At 46.6% G+C, this 24,185-nt stretch overlaps 1 protein-coding gene across 1 annotated transcript in view; it reads left to right on the top strand.

Annotated features, from left to right (window-relative positions):
• Pcnx2 (pecanex 2) overlaps positions 1-24,185 on the top strand; it is a 154,992-nt gene that overhangs the window by 61,165 nt on the left and 69,642 nt on the right. Inside the window, exons 14-19 of the mRNA XM_028889810.1 lie at positions 97-207; positions 837-928; positions 12,761-12,870; positions 14,370-14,466; positions 20,203-20,295; positions 21,151-21,301. Of these exons, the coding sequence (XP_028745643.1) occupies positions 97-207; positions 837-928; positions 12,761-12,870; positions 14,370-14,466; positions 20,203-20,295; positions 21,151-21,301 (654 nt within the window). The remainder of the gene's footprint in view (positions 1-96; positions 208-836; positions 929-12,760; positions 12,871-14,369; positions 14,467-20,202; positions 20,296-21,150; positions 21,302-24,185) is intronic.

The raw sequence follows: 24,185 nt of genomic DNA, 5'->3' as shown, positions 1-24,185 counted from the left end.
AATCTGAAAGGGAAAAAGGCAGCCACATTGCAGCCACACCGTGGCCGTGGTTACCCTGCCCCATGCTCACAGCTGCCTTTGTCTGTCCATTTGCAGTATTTCTGTGCTGCTTCCCTGCGATCTCCCTCCTCGGACTCTTCCCACAGATCAACACCTTCTGCACATACCTTCTGGAACAAGTCGACATGCTGTTCTTTGGAGGTTCTGGTGAGTCCTTGCCCCTGCTCTTCCTGTTTCAGTTTGGACAAGGTCTGGGGGGTCCCAAGGACAGAGGACGGGGGCCTAACTGGGAGGTTTGTTTGCTCTGTCTTGAGCTGCAAACCTGCTTTAGTTTGGATTTCCTGGGTTCCATAGTATCAGAAGTGGCCTCCCCAGCAAAGGTACATAGAAGGGAAGGGTTTCCCTTGATTTAGAGTGAGTGAAGGGGGCTCTTCAAACTGTTCTTTAGAAGAAGTGTGTGTGTGTGTGTGTGTGTGTGTGTGTGTGTAAGCATGCACATGTATCATTGTGGGAATAGGTCAGCATGCACTTGTGTGCATAGTGTTGTAGCTGTGTGTTGTGAGAGTACCTATGAACCTTTAAAAATCTTTCCCCCAAAAGACACATGACCCCAGTGTCCTCTGAGAGTGGCATACAGGGCTGACCCTTAGTGTTATTATTCCACGGATAGTCAGTTCCATGGTCACAATCTTCCCCACCCTAAGTGACCTGTGTCTTTGGATGGATCCCGTGGCCAGGGAACTTATGCTGAAAGCAACAGTCCCTTTCCTTCCTTACCCCTGTACTGATTTTGAAAAGGGCTCCTCTAGTAAGTTGTGATGGCGTTTGTATTCCAGCTGTTTCTGGAATCACATCAGCTGTGTATAGTGTGGGCCGGAGTGTCTTGGTAGCAGCCCTGCTCCACGCCTTCTGCTTCAGTGCCGTGAAGGTAAGTATGCAGACACACCACAGTGGTGACCAGAGCCTGTGCCACTCAGCAACTGTTTTTATCAGATCTTTTTTTCAGGGGGCCTGGCTGAGTTTGGAGGTAGGTCGTCACAGTGCATGGCTTATCCTAGGATGTAACCCTCACCTGCCTAGTCCCCTACGATGTCCCTTCTATGGTCAGGAACACCAGAAGGACTTCTGCTGGCCATGGGAGTCATTGTAACCCACATGTTCATTTTGCTTTTGTCTGAGGTAGCACCCCAAATATGGTGGGAGTACATCTGTGTGAAGCCGTGTGGACCAGGGAATGGGGTGGGAGGGCACAGCCACACCAGTGCAGAATCTAGAGCATAGATGGACTTCAGCATTCCCCAGAGCAAGAAGAGCAAAGCCCAGGGCAGGTCTAGGAAAGGAAGGATGGTGAGGAAACCGGACAAGTACAGACGTCGGAAGCCCAGGACATTCTGTCAGACATGTAACTGTTGCACACACATGGCCCAATCGTGCATGTACACACCACCGGGCTGTGGATCGAGACTGTGTATTTACAAAGCCCGAGTAATCCTGTATCTCTAGTGGAAGAATGGGCATGTGTAGAACAATGGAGGAAGCAGCCTAGATCCTTCTTCAATGAGAGGAACTCTGCGAGTAACATCCAACATGGAAGAAAGTCAAACCAGAAAAATTGGCTCGTTTGGGGGTGGGAAGAAATAGATGAAGGAGAAACAGCCATGCATCATTGCCTGCAGAAGCAAAAACAGGGGCTGGGGACCTTGTAGGGACCCCTTCTGCAAGGTCACTGCCTTCTCAGGGTCGGGACCCCACGCTTTCCAGCTCTGAGGTTTCCAGAGTGTTGGGGCAGGCTTCTGATGAGGAGGTACTCAGGGAGCTCTGTTTCTCCTGAGTAGGGTATTGGCTGCTCTTGCTTAGTATGGAACAAGTGACAAAGAGTAACAGAACATTAATGGCCCTAGTTGCCTTTTTAAACACCTTTTGGTTTTAAAAAAAAAAACCATAAAGCAATTTGCATTCCTCTCTTCTCATCTGTGAGTGCTGACTTTTCAAGTGGTCCCACGTTGACTCTCTGATTTAAGATGTGGCACCTATTAAATGCTGTGAATTGACTGAATGTGGTTAGTGAACTCACCTGGGGGTCCTGGGGAGGGAGGGAAAATGCACCTCATTTTCCATAAACACTGATGGTATTAGTCAGGTTCTCTAGAGGAATGGGTTGATAGAATGAATTTCTCTCTCTCTCTCTCTCTCTCTCTCTCTCTCTCTCTCTCTCTCTCTCTCACACACACACACACACACACACACACACAATCATATATATATATATGTATATATATATATTCATATATATAAAGAACATTTATTAGAATGGCTTACAGGCTGTGGTCCAGCTAGTCCAACAATGGCTGTCTACAAATGGAAGGTCCAAGAATCCAGTAGATTTTTAGTCCATGAGGCTGATGTCTCCATCAGTCTTCAGTGTACTCTGGAATCCCAAATAAGTAGGCTCTAATGCCAGTGAAGGAAAGGATTTGCTAGTAAGAGTGAGAGAAAGCAGACAGAGGGCGAGCTTCCTTTGTCCATGTCCTTACATAGGCTGCCAGCAGAAGGTGTGGCCCAGATCAGAGGTGAGTCTTCCCACTTCAAATGATTTAATTAAGAAAAAAATCCCTCACAGGTCTACCTGGCTACTTGGATTTTAGTTAACTCCAGATATAGTCAAGTTGACCAGCAAGAACAGCCATCACACTGCCCAAGCCAGAACTGGGGTTGTACTGTTTTCCTCTGGTGCTTTCTCTACACCATTCTGCTTACTCTGTTTCTAACATGGATATTGTGTTTTCTACATCTTCTTCAGTCTTGTGCTGGCTAATCTTCTGTCAGCTTGATACACAAGTTAGAGTTATCTGGAAGGAGGGAACTTCAGTTGAGAAAAAAGCCTCCATAAGATCTGGCTATAAGGCGTTTTCTTAATTAGTGATTGATGGGGGAGGGTCCAGCCCATGGTGAATGGTGCAATCCCTGGGCTGATAGTCCTGGGTTCTATAGGAAAGCAGGCTGAGCAAGCCATAGGTAGCAAGCCAATAAGCAGCACCCATCCATGGCATCTGCATCAGCTCCAGGTTCCTGCCCTTCTTGAGTTTCTGCCCTGACTCCTTCAATGAAGGACAGTGATGTGGAAGTGTACACTGAATAAACCCTTTCCTCCCCAACTTGCTTTTTGCTCATCATGTTTCATCGCAGCAATAGAAACCCTAAGACAAGTGTGATGGATGAACAGGTCCTCATGAACAATGGTTGCATGTCAGCCACCCAGCCAGGCACATGTCTCTCTCTAGCTAAGTCTTAGTATGTGTTTATTGCCTTGATTTATTGTTGTTGTTGCCCATGGTAGCTAGGAGATGCAGCCAAGCACAGCTGCAAGGAGCCTGGAAAATCCCTGTCTTAGGGACCTCCACTCAGGTAAAGCCTGGTCCTCGACAATAACACAGAAAAGAATTTTAGGGTACGTCAGAGTGATGCAAAGTTATTCCGTTTATTAAGTGGAGAGATGAAGCAGTATACATCGGGGAACATTTAAAAAGAATATTGCATAGGAAAATTGCAGTGTACTCCTAAGGCATAACTGTGGGCTTCTTAAGGGAGAGGCACCCCCAAGTGCCTCAGCCAAGGCTATAATGTGATTGGAGTCTTGGGAAGTTCCCTCGCTCAGAGGACGTAATTTATAACCAGACACAAAGAGTAAGTACAGTTTACAAAGGAAGTGAAATTCCAATTTGTCTTTTAATGTGTGAGCTGGTTTCTTTATTTCTCTTAAAGAATTTCCTTTTGTGAATGAAATTTTAAGGTAGGTTATGAAAAAGCTTATTTGAGTTTAAAGATGAGAGAGGACAGCTGATGAGGCAGAAGTCAGGGTCTTGAACATCCTGGACCTGAGTCAGCTTGGCTCATGTGACCGTCCTTGTTTTAGATGTCTTTTGGAAAAAAGAGCATTGTCCCTAGACAATTTCAATTGTATCAGTAGTGTTGAAGCTTTTGGACTCAGAGCCAGCAAGAAACACAAAGCAGATCCTAGGGTGGGGGGCGCCTTTCTCTGGGTGTCCCCTGAGTTTCCCCAGCTTCCTCTCAGGCCTCATTACCACTTGGTAGAAGTGGGGGGGGGGGACGACGACCGTGAGTTAATTTTGCCCTCTGGAATATTAATTAGGGGAAGAAAATATGATTCATCTTTTAATCTCGTATTCCCTTTGGCTTATCTGAGATAGTTGCAGATCACATAAAGCAGACCCCCTCGATGACTTACGTGTTTGACAGTGACACACGGAAGCCACTCGAGTGTCTGCTCCCTGGAGAAATGGCTTGGCAGTTAATTAGCCGGGACCTCTGTTTGTCTAGGTAAACCTAGATTGCTATTTTTTATTGTCTGTTGCAAAGAAATTCCACTTGATCGCTGGTGAGGGGATTCAGAAGCTGAAGCGCATTGCTACAATTTAATGCTCCCCAAGCGTCATTAACAATGGCTTGTAGGAGGGTCATGTGTGTGTCTCCCCCCCCACCCCATTGTAGGAGGCCCCCCCAATCCTCCTCAGCATTCAAGGATTGCAGCTTGCACCTCAGCATTTCCCTGCACTCAGGATTTAAAGTCTAATTATAGATCTATCACAAACCCCACAGTTTGAGAATATGGGTTTGTTTTTTTTGGCAGGGGGAGTGGGGGTCACTGGTGTGTACCTTACCTAGTCCCCCATGCAACTCTTAAGTAAGGCATTCAGCATCACAGGGCAGACCAGAGATTCCAAGGTCTCTGCTGACTTCAGCTGTCCTCCCTACCCCTGTGAGTGTAAATAGTCTTGCTCATCAGGACAGTTCGCAGTCAGATGAGACCCCAGCCCATCTATGGAACTTCAGATTGCAGAAGCATTTCTCTAGTGTTTGCTCATTGCCTTTTATTACATCCCCTAATAGGCAAGGATGAGTCTAGCATTTCTGCATTCCAAAAGTGAACTTGAACTTGAAGTCCAGGGTGCTGTGGTGAGTTGCCCAGGGGTTCATACATAATTCACAGGGTTTTTTTCTTCTCCCTCTTACAATGAATTAGTGAAACCCACCTCATGAGGATGTTGGCGCTACTGGACTTAGGGGGCACATATCCTGTGCCCTAACAAGCCAGGGCCAGCTGCCAGTCCTCAATAAGCCAATTAAAAGAGCCAAATTAATATTGAAAGCAGAAAAAGGAGATTGATTTAATGTGAGCACATTCAGAAGAAGGACAAAGAGATCCAGTGATCCCCAAGTCCATCTTTGGGCGTGTCCTAACATGAGTTTTGCATAACTGAGCAATCCAGCCAGGGCATGGTCCTGCCCACCATTGTCTCAGCTCCAAATCTCTCTGTTAAGGCTATCTGAGAAGTTCTAAATAATTTTTTTCCTGGAGGTAAGCTTTTCCTTTGAGCATCGGGCCTCCTCCTCCCAGCAGGAGATTCTTGGAGAAATTCTAATTTCTTGTAGTCCATCCTTCTCATATCCTGATAGGCAAAGAGGGGACACAGGTGTCCTTTGTAATATATTCATTCCTTCCAGACAGGCTGGTCATTCTGAGTTTGAAAGGAAAAAAATGGGGAACTGAAGGGTTCCGGTCAGACAGAGTGGTCTGTGGCATTTCAAAGCTGCCTGGCCTATAGGATCTGAACAGCTTCTTCCCCTAGAGTGTAGGAAATGTGGGCAGCGAAAGGAGATTCTGTAGCTGTAAGTAGAAACTAGCCATGTACTTTGAAAGGGAGTTTGTTCTGGGTGGCTCTGGCCTCATCAGAGGAAGCTTTTAAAAGAGGGTGTGAGGGTCCAAAGAGGAAAGAAACACAATGGAGGCCTGGGTGTGTGGTCTTGAGGAATCCAGTGGCCTTCTCAATGGCTCAAGAGAGAACCATGTGGCCAGCACCTAAGGGTGACCTTAAAGCCATTCCTGCAGAGTCTGGGGGATGGTATTGGCTTGTTAGTGTTCACCTCAGGCTGGTGCCCCTGTGCATAATCAATACTATAAGCCATGCAGACTCACAACCACCAGGACAGAGTGGGTGGGTGGTCTCTGCCTTCCAGCGTCCTGAGAGGGGAAAGGGGCAGCACATTCTAAAGCCAAGTGGATGCTATGTACCGAGGTGATGGTTAGCTGTGGGCTCTCTTCGTGGGTCCCAGTTTGATTCTGAGCACCCAGAAGTCACACACTGAAATTTATTATTTATTGTTTGTTCTTTTTGTTTATTGCTGTGCAGATATGCATGATGTGTGTGGACACACATGCGCAGACACATTGGAAGGTTAGAGAACAACTTTCTGAACTGTGGATTCCAGGAGTGGAACGTGGGTCACCACACTTGCACAGTAAGCCCCTTTAGGGGCTGAGCCTCCTTGCCTGCCCGTATTTATTTCGGGCTCTATTTTAGAGTCTCTTTTCCTGCTGAAGTGAGTGTCACGTAGTAGGTGCTATATAAAGTCTTGGATGGAAAATTTACTGGTAACAGAAGATTGGGGGGAAATGCTAGTTTTCCAAGAAGTACATGCGTGAGTTCCTGTGATTGGGTGTGTGCGTGTGTACTTGCACCGATGTATTTATCCATCTAGGTAGGGTTGGATACTTGGGGCACATCATCCCATCTTACTATCTAACCACCCCAATTTTCTCCAGCATCCGCCCTTAAACGTGAAATAACATTTTGACTCATAAACAAATGGTATTTTCCACCAAAATGAAACCCACAGTGAAATAAGCATCTCCTCTTCACGTTTAGTGATGGATGGATGGATGGATGGATTGCCACATTTGTTAGCATGCTCATTAGATAGTTTACTGGGCAAATCCTAAGTGTCTGATGTGACTTGAACACAGTGTTAGGCACTGGCAGCCCTTCCGGGTGTCAGAGGTCCACCAGGAATCAGGAGCTGCCATGGGAAACAAAGGGAACTCATAGCCTAGAGCAGCGGTTCTCAGCCTTCCTACGGCTGTGACACTTTAATACGGTTTCTCACACTGTGTGACCCCAACCATAAGATTACTTCGTTACCACTTCATGACTAATTTTGCTACTGTTATGAATTGTAATGTAAATATCTGTGTTTTCTGATAGTCTTAGGTGACCCCTGAGAAAGGGTTGTTTGACCCCTAAGAGGTTGCTGTCCATAGGTTAAGAACCACTGGCCTAGAGTGTGCCCTGTACACAGTTCAAGGACTTGGTGAAACCCAGGACCCAACTATCTCTCTGGAGTCCTACTTCAGGGCCTTCTCTTTAGATAAGCTTTAGTGGGGGGTGGGGGGGAGGTCAGCAAAGGACTTATGTAAGAATCCAAGTGTGTGGATCTCAGAAACACCAGTTTGATGTGCTATGAGAAACTTACTTCTTCAAACAGAGCACATTGAAATGTGATCTGAGGAGCTCAGGGGTGAGACTTGGACCAGTTTGTATTCTGTTCGTTCTCAGGCTCTTAGCCAGCCTGCCCATAAATCCCGTCTTAAGAGCTGCCCTGAGTTTCTCTGGGAGGCAGTGCTGGAAGCGGCCCTCTTCAGAGTGCCTTTGTGCAGGCTACAATGCTCTGCGCGTTCTCGTCCAAGCCTTCCCCCCACAGCACACGTGAACCGCACCGCAGGACTGTCAGGCTATTAGACGGTTTTATTCCTGCCTCATAAAAATATTTCAAAACCTGGGGGAGCTTTATGAAACCAGCTCTCATCAATCCATAGCCTCTCCAATTTAGGGGCCCATGAGACACATCGCAAGGCAATTACGGGCGTTCGTTTTGAAGCAAACAATCCTGTGGCGGATGCTTCATTATCCTTGAGTGATAGATGGTTTAAAGCCCAAGCTCTTGGGACAGAGAGAAGGCTCAGCCATTGAGAACACTTGCTGCTCCTCCAGCGGACTCGGTTCAGTTTCCAGCACCCATGAAGGGTGACTCCCAACCATGTATAACTCTCTCTCCAGGATCCAATGTCCTCTTCTGGCCTTGGCAAGCACAGGACGGACACACACACACACACACACACACACACACACACCAAGAAATCTTTTAAAGAGTAAAATAAAACCTGATCTTCCTTTGAAATCTGCATGGATTTGTGTGACTGTGTATATATGTGACTATGAGTACAATAAATGTAAAAATAATTTTTTTAAAGACAAGGTCTCATACTATATGTAGCTGAGGCTATCCCCAAATTCATGGCAATGCTCCTGCCTCAGCCTTCTGTGAGCTAGAATTTTAGTGTAAGCCAGGGTAGCCTCAGCTTGTATAAATAAATTCAAGCCTAAAATACACATGTTTCAAATATAAAAGTTTATTTTAGCAGCTCCCTCACCTTCTGGAAATGTCAGCAAAGCTCCCCTGACACACACCACTGCCTCTGTTTCTGTTTGTAGGAGCAGGGCATTGTGGCTTCTGAGTTCACTGGTAAAAACCCTGCACAGAGCACCAGGATGGTCAGCTTCAAAATCCTTCTCAGGTCCCTTGAATTCTTTTTCTGAAAATGTCAATATTCCCTTCTCTGTATCCAAAGAACAGTTAAACATCTTCACCTGCTTTCCTTGGGTCTTTTTGAAAATCACATCTCTGAGCCAGGTGGTGGTGGTGCACGCCTTTAATTCCAGCACTTGAGAGGCAGAGCCAGGTGGATCTTTGTGAGTTCCGGGCCAGCCTGGTCTACAGAGGGAGATCCAGGAAAGGCGCAAAGCTACACAGAGAAACCCTGTCTTGAAAAACCAAAAAAAAAGAAAGAAAGAAAGAAAGAAAGGAAGGAAGGAAGGAAGGAAGGAAGGAAGGAAGAAAGAAAGAAAGAAAGAAAGAAAGAAAGAAAGAAAGAAAGAAAGAAAGAAAGAAAGAAAGAAAGAAAGAGAGAGAGAAAGAAAGAAAATCACATCTCTGAAATGACACATGCAGCCTCTTGGAGCCTATGGCTTCCTTGATGCTCTATGGCTGCAGACCCCGCCCCTTTAAGCCTCCGCCCCACCACCCTTCAGTGAAGTGCTCATGGTTCCCATGCAATGTGCTGTGCACACATCTAAGGTCCTGGGGACACACAGCAAGGGGCTGGAGGCAGAGTGGACTGATGATGACCCTCTTACCATGTGCTGGCATCTTCCATTCTTCCTGTCTTCTTACCCGATCAGCAGCTGGGGTGGGGGAGGGGGGCTAAGATCAGCTCAGCTGGGAGACCCCTTACAACTCTCCAATGATAGATCCTGAATAGATCTGGGAAATATTGGCTCTCTGCACACGAAGGAGCAGTTCATGTTGGTGGCCAAGCAGCCTTCCTTTCCTTGCTTTCTTGAGAATTGGTGTATATGTGTGTGAGTGTGTGTGTGTGTGAACATGTGCACATGCATCAATGCTTGTGCATGCACACACATCTACCACCACTGAAATCACACATCAAGTTACATACGTGTGGAGGGAAGAGTCCTCCAGGAGGGAGCCCCAGGAGACCTGCAGTCTACCTTTCACTGTCTGTAGGAGCTGGGAAGCTGGGCTTTTCCTAGGGAGGAATTCAGTGGTGTCTGAGACTAGGCTTTAAGATGTGCAAGCCCACACCTGGAGTGAGGATGCCTAGATGCTGCCTGAAGGGCTGAGCAAAGACAACATGGCGCTGATAATAGACACCCAGTACGAGTCAGCTAAAAGAGGCTGGCACTGACTATCTGGGCACCCAGAGCAAACAGTGACATAATCCAATAGATAATCATTTCTGACAAAATGCCACATTTGTGTAATCTTATGTAAATATAACCTTGAGGTCAGAGGTGAATGTCTGCCCCAGCCTGCCTGTGTGTGCTTGTCCTTACACCAGTGTGCCTGCCTCCCTGAGGTCTGGGTGGTGGCCTTGCCTTGGGTGGATAAAGGATATCTCATCTGCTTACATTTCAACGTATTGTCTTTCACTTCCCGATCCCTCTGTCCTCCTCCTTTCCTTGCTTCAGAGCTTGGGCCTCGCCTTGCCTACCTCACCCTTTTGCACTACACCATTCTGGATCACTTTGCTAATATTCGTTTTACAGCTGATCTATATATTTTTCTAAATTGTCCCGTCTATTCATCTGTTGATAGATAACTAGATTGGCTCCGATTCCTTGCTGTAGCTAGTAATCAAAGTAGCCATAAACACGGGGTACAGATATCTCTACGGGAGGGTATGGAGTTTCCTTGGCTATATGCACAGGAGTAAAACAGTGGGATCATATCGAGGATTACTTTGCTCTTATGTACTTGAAGGAAATGTTCCTCCCATGTTCCACCCCTGTAGCCGCCTGCCATTCATTCTGTCTTGTCATCATCCTGGAAGCTGTTGTCTCTGCTTCAAGGAAAGACTTACCCTTAGTGCAGGTGCTACAATGACCCAAGAGAATCACCTGTCAGCCTCCTGCTGTAGACGGTGACGCTTGGGCAAATAGCATCCCCTTCCCAGCAGGGTCCCATCTGATGGAGTTCCTGCCCCTTTTCCTCTTTGTTCTGCACTGTAGAGTGGAGGAACAAGACATTTGCACACACGCTAATTCTTCCTTCTGATTTCTTGTTCCAAGAGAAGCCTGGTACAATGCCCACTGCCCAGCATGACTTTTCAAGAGTGTGATTTGAGCACATTCCTTCATCCTTCCCTATAGTTAGGAAGCAGCCAGGAACAGCTGGCATCTGCCGTGTGGCTGTGTGTTTTGTATAAGCCGTTGAGTGATGTTTTACACACGGTTCTTCAATAGGATTCTAACAACCCCACAGGTGAGTCTTCTTGGACAAGCTCACCCAGGCTTTCTCACTTATGGGGAGCCATCAGCACAGTATGTTGGTGGGGTTTTTTTTGTTTTTTTTTTTTTTCAGTTTAAGTCACAGTCCAGGCTTCCAACCATTGTCTGCACCACTGAAGGCCAGCCATCTCTGTTCTTGTGTATACATAGATCAGACCATCTCTCTTAGTGTCATTTCTGTTGCTGTGAGAAAATGCACTCACCAAAAGCAGCTTAGGGAATAAAGGGCTCATTGGCTGACAAGTCAGGTTACAGTCCATTCTTGTGGGGAGATCAAGGCAGGAACTTAGAGTGCCACAGCCCTAGTCAAGAGCAGAGAGAATAAGCGTGCCCATCTTTGCTTGGTTGTTACTCCTCAGCTAGCTTTCTTTGCTCTTATACAGGTCAGGGCCTCCAGCCTAGGGGGTGGTGCTGCCCAAGGTGGGGTAGGTCTTCTTACACCAACTAACAATCAAGACGATTCCGTACAGACAGGCCCACTTATCAGTCTGATCTAGATAATTCATTAGTAAGACTCTCTTCTCAGGTGATTCTAGGTTCTGTCAAGTTGACAGTTGAAACTAACCAGCAACTAACTAACCCCCACTCTCCTGCTACTCTCAGGTCTGAATCATAAGGTGGGGAGGTGGGGCGGGGGGGGGCAGGTCTGTTGCTTAGAGTCACTGCGTTGATTCTCTTCATGCTTATTCAGTCCTTTTCTTTCTTTTGTTTTTGTTTTATTTTCAAGACAGGATTTCTCTGTGTAGCTCTGGCTGTCCTGGAACTCACTCTGTAGACCAGGCTAGCCTTGAACTCAGAGATCTGCCTGTCTCTGCCTCCTGAATGCTGGAATTAAAGGTGTGCACCACTGCCACCTGGCCTTATTAAATGATTTTCAAGGCAGGGCCTTGAACAAGGTAGTGAGAATAGCTGGGGTGAGACAGAGGATGCCTACTGTTGATGAACCTGGCCAGGGGTAAAGCAAGTGTTAACCAAATAGCCATAAATGTGGATATTTGGCCACACATCACTTAATGATGGGCTCTTCTGAGGTACACAGCATCTGAGATCATGGTCAGACATGGCTTCTTGGTGAAATCGAGAAACATGGTATAAACAGGGCACATGAGCAGCCAACACTGTAGGATTACAATGAGGCTAAAGAAATCCCTGTTGCCTAGTGCAGCATTAACTTGTCCTGAGGAGATTCGGACAAATGTCTATTCACTACAGATAGGGCACTAACAACAAGAAATAAGTCTGCCCAAGTCTAGTTTGATGAACCAAAGACTTTATTTGGGTTACTTACAAGGTCTGGGAGAGGGATTGCTCACAGGAGCACGAAAGACCCCCAAAAAAACAACCACTTCACAGAAAATCCCTACCCTGGCATGGGTGATGTTTTCTCCATAACTGCTTCTCGAGCATTCCTTCCATATAGCTGGAGAATGGTATAGGAATGTGTGGCTGAATCTTAGGTGAGGGTCCATGACCCTCCTCACTCTCTCCTATAAGGGAACTCTAGTGGGTTCTCCCTTGTTGGGAGGTCTTGAATTCTTGCAGGTAGTCATAATTGCTCTGACTAAGATGTCAATGGCTCTTGGGAACGTAGCTGAGCTGGTGGAGTGTTTGCCCAGTATGTGTAAGGCCCCAGCTTCCAACCTCATCCCTTCACAATACCAAGTGTGGTGATGCATGCCTGGAATGCCAGCCCTCAGAAAGTTAAAGTAGGAGAACTGTACGTTCAGCTACACAGTGAGTTTGAGGCCACCCTGGACTTCATGAGACCCTGTCTCAGAAACCAAAACCAACCAAACAAAAAAAGGTGGCGGTGACAGTTTTGCTTGGAGGACATCATCCTGCAGTGGCTATCGGCACTGTAGCTGCTGGAATGCCCCAGCGCCACACCCCTGCTCACACAGGCGGCAGCACATCACACACCCCGTGTTCAGTACCTGATGCTTGACAAAGCCCAGTGGGTCACTCACTCGGCTAGGAAGGCCGCTGGGGGATGGAGGCCAGTCACCGCAGTTCTCAAGCAGTCTGCTGTCTTTCTGCAGGAACCATGGAGCACACAGCACATCCCAGCCCTGTTCTCAGCTTTCTGCGGCCTGCTGGTTGCTCTGTCTTACCATCTGAGTCGGCAGAGCAGTGATCCATCAGTGCTCCTGTGAGTAACTGTCGTGTGTGTGTGTGTGTGTGTGTGTGTGTGTGTGTGTGTGTAAATGTGTGTCCACATGTGTGCGAGTATAGAGGTCAGAGATCCACCTCAGGTGCCATCCCTCTGGGATGGTTCACCATTTCCTTTTGAAGAGTCTCTCACAGGCCTGGAGCTTGCCCATTAGGCTAGGCTGGCCAGCAGACCCCAGAGATCCCCCTGTCTCTGCCTCCCCGGCACTGGAATTATAAATGTGTGACACCGACCCCAGGATTTTTACATGAGTTCTGAAGATTGAACTCAGATGTGACAAGCACTTTATTGACTACTCTATCTCCCCACTTCCCATGATTCCCTCTTTCCCAAAGCCCTGTTGGCTCACCAAAGTGGAGATGGCCATTTGGTGCCCTCTGCTTTTTGACACTTGCTTAAGCAAGCTGGTTGTGCATTGGATTGGGGCGGAGAAATGCAGGGCTGACCTGAAATGATCGAAACTCAAGGACAAACTTCCAGCCAGCCTCTGCCTTTGAACTGTGCATTTGCAGGGAGGCTCACGGGTAGCTGGGTGGACTTGTTTGGGAGTGCCATAGGAAAAGCTACATTCACAGAGCCCCCACTGCTGTCTTGCTGTGGAGGTCCCCTGTGGAGAGCAGACCCACGTCCTTGAAAGGATGCTTTGGGTTTATTTTGTTTTTTCTTGTACAACCAGCATCTTTGAACTTTAAAATGAGGTTTGTGTCAAGGCCTTAAATGATGTCTATTGTAATCTCTGGTCACTTGAAGTATAGATCTGTTTCTGGGGACTGGAAATCCTCTGAACAATGTCACAGTGTGTATCAGACATTGATAATAGCATGTCCTGTAATTTGACCAAACTTACATAACCTTTGACTTAAGATAACTCACTTGGGAGTCAGAGATACTGAAGTCTTAGGCTGTTAGATGCATTAGGTTGAAAGGCACAAAAAAAATGGGGAGATGTGGGAAAGTTAAACATGATTTGTGTGATATTTCATGTCAGCTATGTGCCTGGATGGTTGCCTTCTGCTGGTACTACAGGTGAGGATGCAGCCCAGAGGGTGGGAGGAAACAGGAGATCCCCAGATGCTGGTGGTTAGAGTACTGATACCCTTAAAATGCCTGGCCACTTATGTCAGGGTGAAATTTAACAATGGAAACATGGGTCAGGGACATAGCTCAGCTGGGAAATGGGATTGGACAGCCTGCCTTTGATTCCCAGAGCCCATAAAATGGTAGAAGGAGAGAAATGATTCCACAGAGATGTCCTCTGACCCTCACACATGTGCCCACCACCATGCACACATCATCATCATCATCATCATCATCATCATCACCATCATAATAATAAATGAATTTAAAATGAAAACATCCTCAGGGTCTCCTGAGTGTCTCCTTTCTACTGTGATTTTGTAATGAACTTGGTTTTTCCCCTTGTGGGCCTGAGACACATATTTTAAAGGATGAAACCCTATGTGTCTTTCTTCTCTTAGGTCCTTCATTCAGTGCAGATTGCTTCCTACATGTTTGCATCAGAACCTGGAAGAGTCAGCCACAGACCCTCTCCCTCAGAGGATGAAGGATTCAGTGGTAAGACCTCGGCATGTCAGCTCAGCTCTGGTTCTGTCAGTAGGGACAGTGAGGGGATGAAGGAAGGACACATGCACACACAGGCAGGGAACTTGGAATCAGGTGGGGGCACAGCAACCTGGAGCCTCAATGTGTTTATCACAGGGGAGCGGGGAGGTAGTCTCCGGGAGGAGGTCTCTGTAGATGAGATGTCTCAGCCTGTAAACTTCAGGATGAAGGAAGCCGTGGTTGCTAGCATTTGTACACATGGATCAGTCATTCATAAACACTGATAATAAAGACTCCCCAGGAAGTCTTTTATAATTTGTCATGGGTCAACTGGCCCATGACATGGCCATTGACATGGTTACTCAGAGCTTCCTCCACTCTCTACATGAGCCAGCACGCAGTGTTCCTCAATGGCTTCTGCTTTGATTTGGGTTCCTGCCTTGACTTCCCTCAGTGATAGACAGTGACCTGGAAGTGTAAGCCAGTTAAACAGCCCTGCCCCAGGTGTCTCTGGTCAGAGTGTTTTGTCACAGTGACAAAGGGCAAAGCAGGACAGCATCCAAGAACGCATATCAGTGTGAGGCATTTAACAACAGAGAAGACACTGCTGGAGTCTGGAGCTAAGCGCTAAACACGAAGGAAGACACCGGCCTTTCGAGTACCACATAGAGCCTTCCTGTGAATGTTGGACCAGGGGTCTTGGGACAGGACTTATCCCCCACCCCTCGTAGATATCTAAGAGAGTCTATGTTCCTGAGGTCCTCCTTAATGTTATGACTAAGGGTGATGTGTCTCTATTATCTCATTTATTACAGTAGGAGCAAGCTAGGAATCACAGAGTAATATGATGATAAATTTGCCCAATGGACGCTGATAGCACGTCATCAGTGCAGTTAGATGCGACAAGTTACTTGTCGCTTTCTTTGCTTTTCATGACCTTTTAAGAAAATCATTTATACATTTATTATTGGGGCGAGGAGAAAGGGTGCATTTGCCACATGTGCCTGTGGAGGTCAGAGAACAAGCTTTTGGAGTTGGTTCTATTGTTCCACCTTTGTATGGGTTCTAGACTTGAACTCCTGTCATTGTGTTTGCCTGGAGGACACCTGTACCCTCTGGGCTCTCCCACAGGCCCCCAGTTTCATGCTCTTGTATGAGCTTTGTCCATTGGAAGCTGTGATGTGTTAGGTGATGTAATAAGATGTTTGTGCTTGTCTTTCTGAGGAATCCCTGCCTAATCATAATATTTTCAGGGGGTTATCACATCCATTTTCCCAGGCTGGTTATCTAAACTTTGCTGCAAGTTAAAAATCCTGCCTGATTGGGTTTCTCCAGGTCTCTGCTCCTTTTTCCCCTCGGTCTGAGTACCTCTTTTAACTTTGGCTTGTGGGAGAAGCACCGAGGAACTTCATTAGATAGTGGCGTTTGCACAGGCCCTCGCTCCCTGTTTTGACTCATTTTGGCCAGAATAACTACTAGGTTATTCTGTCCAGGTTTTCAAAGACTGTACATGGAGAAACACTGATAGAAAAAGGAGATGCCTGTGGGCTTGTTTCTGCAGGAGCAAGATGGGATGGGTCATGCACACAGAGTCACCCCCCAAATTTACTCAATGAGTAATGAAGATTGGAACTTATTCCTCGTGGTTTGCGACATTCTTTTTCCATGTGCCTTGTGCACATAGCCCTTCTGGGTTTTGCCCCACCCTCCTCCTATGTTCATCATTCTCAAAACTCCTAGTCAAGTTTAGAGTTGATATTTTCATTATATTCAATTAATATGAACCAATACTTTTTTTTAAAACCCCTTATTCTTGTGTATAAAATTCAGGCAACTTCTTGTAAACCATTCATTGTAGGGTCTAGATTTTTCTGGTTCCCTCTCTGTCTAGATCTTTAGGCTGTACAGTGTTAGGATAGCTTCTTACACCGCTCTTCAGGAAAGAAGCCCAGGGTCCTACCAGAAATGCCACAGTAGGGCTGGGGAGGTAGCTCAGCTGGGGAGGTACAAGCATGAGAACCTGAGTTTGATCCCCAGAACCCACATATAGAAGCTGGGTGTGATGCTGTGCATTTGTAAACACCCCCAACCCCATGCACACATTGGGGAGATGGAGACAGGCCGGTCCCTGGGACTTGCTAGACAGCCAGTGTAACTCACTTGGCAAACTCCAGACCAGTGAGTGACTCTGTGTCAAAAACAGGATGGATGGCTGATGAAGAATAACACCTGAGGTTGATGTCTAGCTTCTATACACACACGCACGCACGCACGCACGCACGCACGCACGCACGCACACATGCACGCACACGCACACGCACATCCCCCCCTCCTACAGGCCACAGCCGATAATAAATTTTAAATGCTTAATACACCAAGAACAAATGTATCTCTTGGTTAAACATTCATGAATTTACCATTAAAATGGGGGAAATTATCACCCCTGGATGTCCTGGTATAAAGCCTGAAATGGGGAAAAATGTAGCTAAGGGGCCTTTTATAAAGAGCACGTACAGAAAATCTTATTAAAGTCAAGTGTGATTGCTAGAAGGACCCACAGATGCCAGCACAGGAAAGAAAATGTGGACAAGAGCACATCAACAAGCCCCAAATAACCTTCAAGAGCAAAACCAGAGCTCACCCCAGCTCACAGTGGTGCGGAACCACGAAGTGATAATGGGGCTGACTGCACCAAGATATGACACAGAAAGGATGTGGGGCAGCCTGTTCAAATGGAAATGAGGCTCCCACTACAGCCATGGCGAGACCGCCCCCCGACTTGCGGTGGAAGACTGAGGTTTATAAACTGCAAAGCCTTTTAAAATATTTTTTTGTGCTTAATCCAGTTCAAAACATTCCCAATGGAATCAAATTCACAGCACTGGCAAATGATTGCAAGGTTTATTTAGGAAAAAAAAATAGCAGCTCGTCGTGGAAGAAAGACTTGAAAGAGATGGATGAGAAAGGGGAATTTAGTGCTTTGAGATTTAAGAGTCTATAAAAAGGCTGAATCACGAGGAAAAAGAGAGGGGGAGACCCTTCCAAGATCAGAGTGGGATTAGCACATCTGAGGAAGGCAGAAAGGGGGCCGTCAGTCGTGAGAATACATTGTGTGAAAATTCAGTGTCACAATCCAGAATCGATTATCTGACGTGTGGCGTTCAGCAGTGGGAGAAAGAAGGATTTTTACCTGCGAATCCTTCAATAGACACCAGGGTGTGTCACAAAGGGATTATAGTTTTAGGAAGACAGGAGGGAGAGGGGGCAGAGAGGAAATCTGCCACCTGGCACTGGGGCAGATAAATCAGCAAGACAAACTTGCTGATTAAAGTGAAACAATCTGAATCAAATACGTCCCCATTCTTATTAAGAAAAAAACAAAAACAAACAAACAAGAAGCCTAAAAGAAGAATAAAGGTGAATTTGGACAAGTAGGGGATTAAAGTAAGCAGGGCAAAGTGCTCTTTGTTCAAGGGCATCTGGGAGAATTTGACCCTTGGTCTTCAGCTCTCACACAGTGGAACGAAATCAGTTCTGGAGCTGCAAGGTAAGGTGTCCAGTGAAAGGCCACCTACCATCAGGGAACACTGAGGTCCACACAGTTAGGGCCAGAATCAAGTATAAGAGATCCGTTTAATTGTCCTCACTGTCCAGAAAAGGCAGGAACACCCATCCCCTTCCTTGTTGATTTTAGCTGCAAGAGAGATCCTCATCTTCATGGATCTGCAAAACCATTTCAAACACATGGGCTGTAGGAAAGGCCCTCACTTAGCCAGGCGGTGGTGGCAAACACCTTTAATCCCAGCACTCGGGAGGTAGAGCCAGGTGGATCTCTGAGTTCAAGGCCAGTCTGGTCTACAAAGCAAGACCCAGGACAGGCACCAAAACTACACAGACAAACCCTGTCCTGAAAAAAAACAACAACAACAAAGAAGTTAAGCCTCAGTGTTCCATATAAGCCAGCTGTTTACCCCCAGATGTTTAGACAAGAAAAAAAAAAAAAAAAGAATGCACATTCCTAGAGGTATATCATGAATATCCACAGCAGTTTTATTTAAAACAGTCAAAACTGGGAACATGCTCAAAGGCCTATCCACATGTGAATAACACACTCTGGTATATCCTGCAAAAGAATACTTCTCAGCAACAAAGAGGAATGAGCCTAATAGACAATAACCGGGGACAAACATCAGAATAATCATACTATATGTGGTGGTTTAATAAAAATGACCCCCATAGGCTTATATATTTGCATGCTAAATTCCCAGTTGATGGACCATTTGGAAAGGATTAGGAAGCAGGACATTGCTGAAGTATGTGTGTCACTTGGGGTAGGCTTTGTGGTTTCAAAAGCCCATGCCTCTTTCTGCCTGCTGCCTGTGGATAAGGATGCAAATCCCTTAGTTACTGCTCCTGCACCATGCCTGCTGCTTCCTGGCATGATGATCATGGACTAGCCCTTTAACACTGTAAGCCAGCCCCCAATGAAATGCTTCCGTTGTAAGAGTCACCTTGGTCATGGTGTCTCCTCACAGTTACAGAACAGTGACTAAGACAGAACTAAAGAAGCCAGATCAAAAAAATAAAAGCACCCATTATGTGATTCCATTTATATAACACTATGAAAATGAGATCAGACTGTAAATATGGAGCAGATCAGTAATCCTACGAAGATAGTGTGAAGAGGGGGACAGAGTGAGCAAACGCCAGAAAGGAACCCCCAGAGCCAGTCAATATGTTAATTTACACTTTAGTCATTAAATTAAACAATCAATGGTGATGGTCTTTTGGAGGTAGGTATGTGTCAAAACTCATCATGCTGAGACTGGAGAGATGCCTTAGTGATTAAGAGTACTCATTGCTCTAAAAGAGGATCCAGGTTCAATTCCCAGTACCCGAATGGCAGATCACAACTGTCCATAACTCCAGTCCCAGGGGATCCAATGTTGTCTCCTGGCCTCCACAGGCACCAGGTATGCATACATGCAGGCAAAACACTCATACCCGCAGAATAAAAATGAATAAGCCTTAAAATATCATCAGGCTTTACATTTTGAATACATAAATTATACCTCAACAATGCTGTGTCAAACTTAGTGTAAGAAAAGGAAATGGGTGGAGAGAGAAGTTTGTAAGTAGAGAAAGGCTATAAAATGATTTGTGTTTCCCAGAAGGGACATTCACATCTGACAAGAACCATAGTGCCAGCTGGCCTGAGGCACGGTGGGTAGAGTGCTTGCCTAGCACACACAAAGTCCTGGGTCCATTCCCTGGCACTATGTAAACCAGGTATGGTGGTGCATGACTGTAATCACAGAATGTGAAGGGTAGAGACAAGTTCAAGGTCATCCTCAGCTATAGAGCAAGTCCAAATCCAGCCTGGAATAGGAGAGCCTATCTCAATTAATTAATTACAGTATTGCTCTAACATGCCTTCCAACTTGGGAAAAGAATGAAAACAACCTGTGCTCATGTTTGCCCTTCCCCTAAGAGAAGAAAAATGCAAACTAACCTGCCCACATGGTAGTGTATGTATGCTAATCCACAAGCACCACACGTGCCTCACTCTTCCTGAGATGTCCACAGTGGAAGCCAGTGAGCAAGCTAGTGAACGACGCTTCTGGGGGATGGGTCTCACATATGGAAGAGCAGCATGTAGAGTGTTGGTGTCCTGCCCCCAGCTCACCTGGTGAGGGCTGCTGAGGAAGCCACACAGAGCTGACCTCCCCGCCAACCTTCTCTTTCCAGAAGGATGTCCTGCGATCAGATCTTGTCGTCTGCTCAGCAGCTGCTGTCCTGTCCTTTGCAGTCAGTGCCAGCACTGTCTTCCTGTCCTTACGGGTAGGTGTCCCCAAGGCTCTGGCCTCCCTTGCTGTTCTCTTGGTGGAGGTCTATGGAATGAGGGCAGAGGGACAGAGGAGCCAGGAGAGAGGGTTAAGGAGCACGCACACTGAGAACTATGTCCAAGAGGAAAGTTGGGCCACCCCCGCCCTTATGTCACCCCGGGGGAGGTATTTTGTCCCTAAGAGTGATGGAGCAGCTTGTACTCAAGGACAGTTGTTAGTGTGATGGGCTGGGAACAGACACCAGACCTCCATCAGTAGAGAGAAAAGTTGCTGTGTCTGCGATGAGACAGAAGCCACAGTGACAGGACCATTTGGACATTTTTACTGAGAACAAGCACAAAAAAGGGCCACATGGGAGTCTGCCTCACAGTTCTTACAGAATGTTGCTGCCTCTTCACAAACGTTAGACACACACAGCCACATCTTCCCGGGGCATTCTATGATCTGTGTTCTTTAGCTCTTCTAGAAAGACATTTGGGGATGCCTTCCAGGTGGCAGAATTCTCAGCACATGGATATTCCCAGGAGATGGGAAGAGGGCTGGGGACATAGCTCAGAGTGCTTGCCTGGCATGCCTTGCCAGGCAGCTAGACTGCGTAGTGAATTCCAGACCAGTGAGAGACTGTCTCAAAAAACAGGATGAATGGTACCTAATGAATGACATCCAAGACTATCCTCTGACCTCCTCATTCATACATGTATATGTACACTTGCATGCACATAACATGCACACACACACACACACACACACACACACACACACACACACACACCAAACCAAACAAACACAAATCAAAATCAGCAAGGAAAGGAAGGAGTGTCCATTGACCTGATCTCTTCCTCCTTTGCAGCCCTTTCTCAGCATCGTGCTCTTTGCCCTGGCAGGCACAGTGGGGCTCATCACCCACCACCTGCTCCCTCAGCTCCGAAAGCACCACCCCTGGATGTGGGTTTCACACCCTGTGCTCAAGAGCAAGGAGTGCCAGCAACGGGAAGCAAGAGGTCAGTGTCCCCGTCTTGCGAGGGACAATGATGTGGTGGGCACCCTTCTCGTGGCCCGTGTGCACAGCTCCGTGAGTGTGCTCAACGCCACAGTGTCACACGCTTCAAAGGACACAGGGTTCACTGCATGTTTGCCCACAATAATAAAAGAGAAAGTCTATGCTTCAGAATCAAGGTGTTGCCCAAACCAGCCTGGTCTGGTAGGATAAGAAAGGAAGTCTGTCAAATTAGGTGCGTGTTCTGTTAAAGTAGTCACCGCTTACTGATTTCATAGGAAAATTAACTTCCGTTGTTCATGCTTGAAGGTTATAATTTTGGTTTAATTGACTGGCCACTAAAGAGAGCATTACTTCATGCTCAACCATTGACTATCAGGCTCTGGATTACTGAGTTTCCATGAACTGGCTGTGTGTAGAGAGCAGCTTTGTCTACATGGGTTGACCTAGCAGTTCCCACGAGAGAAACAGCTTGGTGTAAGCAGCAGCTTCAGAGCTTCAGATAAGAAACATTTCTTCTGGAAGCTGGGGGTGTGGCTTACTTGGTAGAATCCTTGCTAAGCATGCAAGAAAGGTCTAGGTTTAATCTCTAGCACCAAATAAATTGGGTGTGGCGGCACATGCCTGAAATCCCACCATTTGAAGGTAGATGTAGAAGGATCAGAAGTTCAAGGCCATCCTCGGCTATATAGTAAGTTTGAGGATAGCCTGGGCAACAAGATCCTTGTTGCCTCTAAATAAAAATAAATTTAAAAAATGTATTTTTTTTGTCTAGATAGGAATTCTTGATATACCTTGGTGAGTTCCCTTTTGCTCTGCAATTTCTCACTCCATGCATGAACAGATGGAAGAGAGACTGACTTGTTCCTGTTTTCAGACATTTAAAATGAATTCCCAGTCAATTTTAAGCCATTGAAATTGCCTAGCACTGCTGGGTCTACACAGTCACTCAGGCTACTGTGACCTCTTGGTATTACCAAGTATTCAATTGTGCCTTTCAGACACCAGGTGGGTGAAGGCATCGAAGGACTCGAGGAAGGTTCTAGATTTAACAGCTTCAGTGGCCTAAGGTGCCAAGAGAAAAATGAAAAAGTAATGAGATGAAGGAATGGGGAGACAGTGGGTGCTGGTGGCACTGTCCAGCAGAGACAGCCTGTGGCAGGGGATGGCTCTGGGCGGGGACCTGAAGCTGCCAAGATTGTGAGCCGTACGAGAGGAGAATTGTGGGTAGTGAGTGAAGAAATGTGTCCAAAACCTGTAGCTTCAGTGGAGAATGAAGGATGGAACTCAGGCTCCAGTTCCCATGGCTCCTCCCCAAAGCAAAGCCTGGCCAAAGAGTCAGCAATCTCATGTGCTCCTTGAATGCAAATCATGGCCATCGGACAAAGACGTCAATTGGGAAGAAGACTGGAGCGGTCCCTTTCTAATGGTCCATTTCATAGATGGGGTGGCTTGTAGAGAATAGTCCTGGTTTGCTTTCTGTGGCTGTGGTGAATGCCAGGACCAAAAGCATCTTGGGAAGGAATGGGTTTATTTCATCTCACGACTCTCCGGTCCCACTCCATCACCTTGGGAAGTCAGGGCAGGAGCTGAAGCAGAACCCATGGAGGACAGCCGCTCACCGGCTTGCTCAGCCTGCTTTCTTGTAACACCCAGGACTACCTGCCTAGGGATGACACAGACCACCAAGGGCTGCCTTCCCGCATGGATCATCAGTCAAAAAAAGGGCCCCACGGGCCAATCTGCTGGAGACCATGCCTCGGTTGAGTTTCCCTCCTCTCAGGGTTTTAGGTGACAATAGACAGACCCAACAAGGACACTTGTCAGTGGGTTGGCTGTTTTCCTTCTTGCTGAGGCAAAAACACCAACAAAGGGTACAGAAGGAAGGGTTGGTCTGGGTTCACAGTTTGAAGAAGCAGTTCACCTAACAGGGAAGGTGTGAGCTTGAGGCGGCCGTTCACACGGCATCCACAGTCAGGAAGCAGAGAGAGGCGAATGCTGTGCTCAGCTCGCTCTCCTCTTCTCTTTATTCCCCCCACCCCCAGGCCCCAGATCATGGAATGGTGTTATCCATAATTAAAGTAAATTTTCTCACCTCCATTAACTGACTTTGGATAATCCCTCATGGCTGTGCCCGGAGGCTTGTGTCCCAGGCGATTCCGGGTCCTGCCATGTTGATGATGACTGTTGCATAAACTAGATTAACAAATTCAGATAAACTAGAAAATGCATGAGATTAAGGAACTGCATGTTGAATCTGGTACGTGGATACTGTTCAGTAAATGTTGGTTGAGTGAACAGATACACTGCCTATTGCTTTGTAAATTCACAGAAGGAAGGGAAGGTCCCTGTGGACTGGTGTGTGCAGGGAAACCTCTGGAAGTGGAGGGCGGATGAAAGGACCCACGGGAGAGCATGCTGGTTGTGGAATGTTTACACTCTAATTTTTGGATGCATTAGAATAAATGAATAAGGATTATGTAAATTACACAACACACCAATTGAGGATCTCATTTAAATATCAAAATTTAAAAATGTACTATTAATGATTCAGTAACACGCCCCAGATTTGTAGTTCTGCAATGATGTCTACCTTGCACTGTAGTGAAGCCGGTCTCTGCCGCAGACTCCCTGGCTTCTGCATGTGACAGACGTAGCTCAGTGAGAAGCTGCCTTCTCTCATGTATCTTTTTCACTTATGTCAAAGTGACTGGGAGTGTTAGAAATCAAATAGAACAAGCTGTAATGAAGAGCGGCAGCTGCCTGTCAGCTTGGCCCCTCCCATCTCTGATTCCTCCTTCCAAGAAAAAAATCACTTCCTCCTCTTTGGACAGCCTGTGGAATGACCATAATTCTTCCAAACAAAGCTACCGTATTGGTTCTGTGCC

Source organism: Peromyscus leucopus, chromosome 5, assembly GCF_004664715.2.
Source record: "Peromyscus leucopus breed LL Stock chromosome 5, UCI_PerLeu_2.1, whole genome shotgun sequence".
NCBI classification, from domain to species: domain Eukaryota; kingdom Metazoa; phylum Chordata; class Mammalia; order Rodentia; family Cricetidae; genus Peromyscus; species Peromyscus leucopus.
Note: the sequence above shows the minus strand (reverse complement) of the source record. Positions and strands in the feature narration are given on the sequence as shown.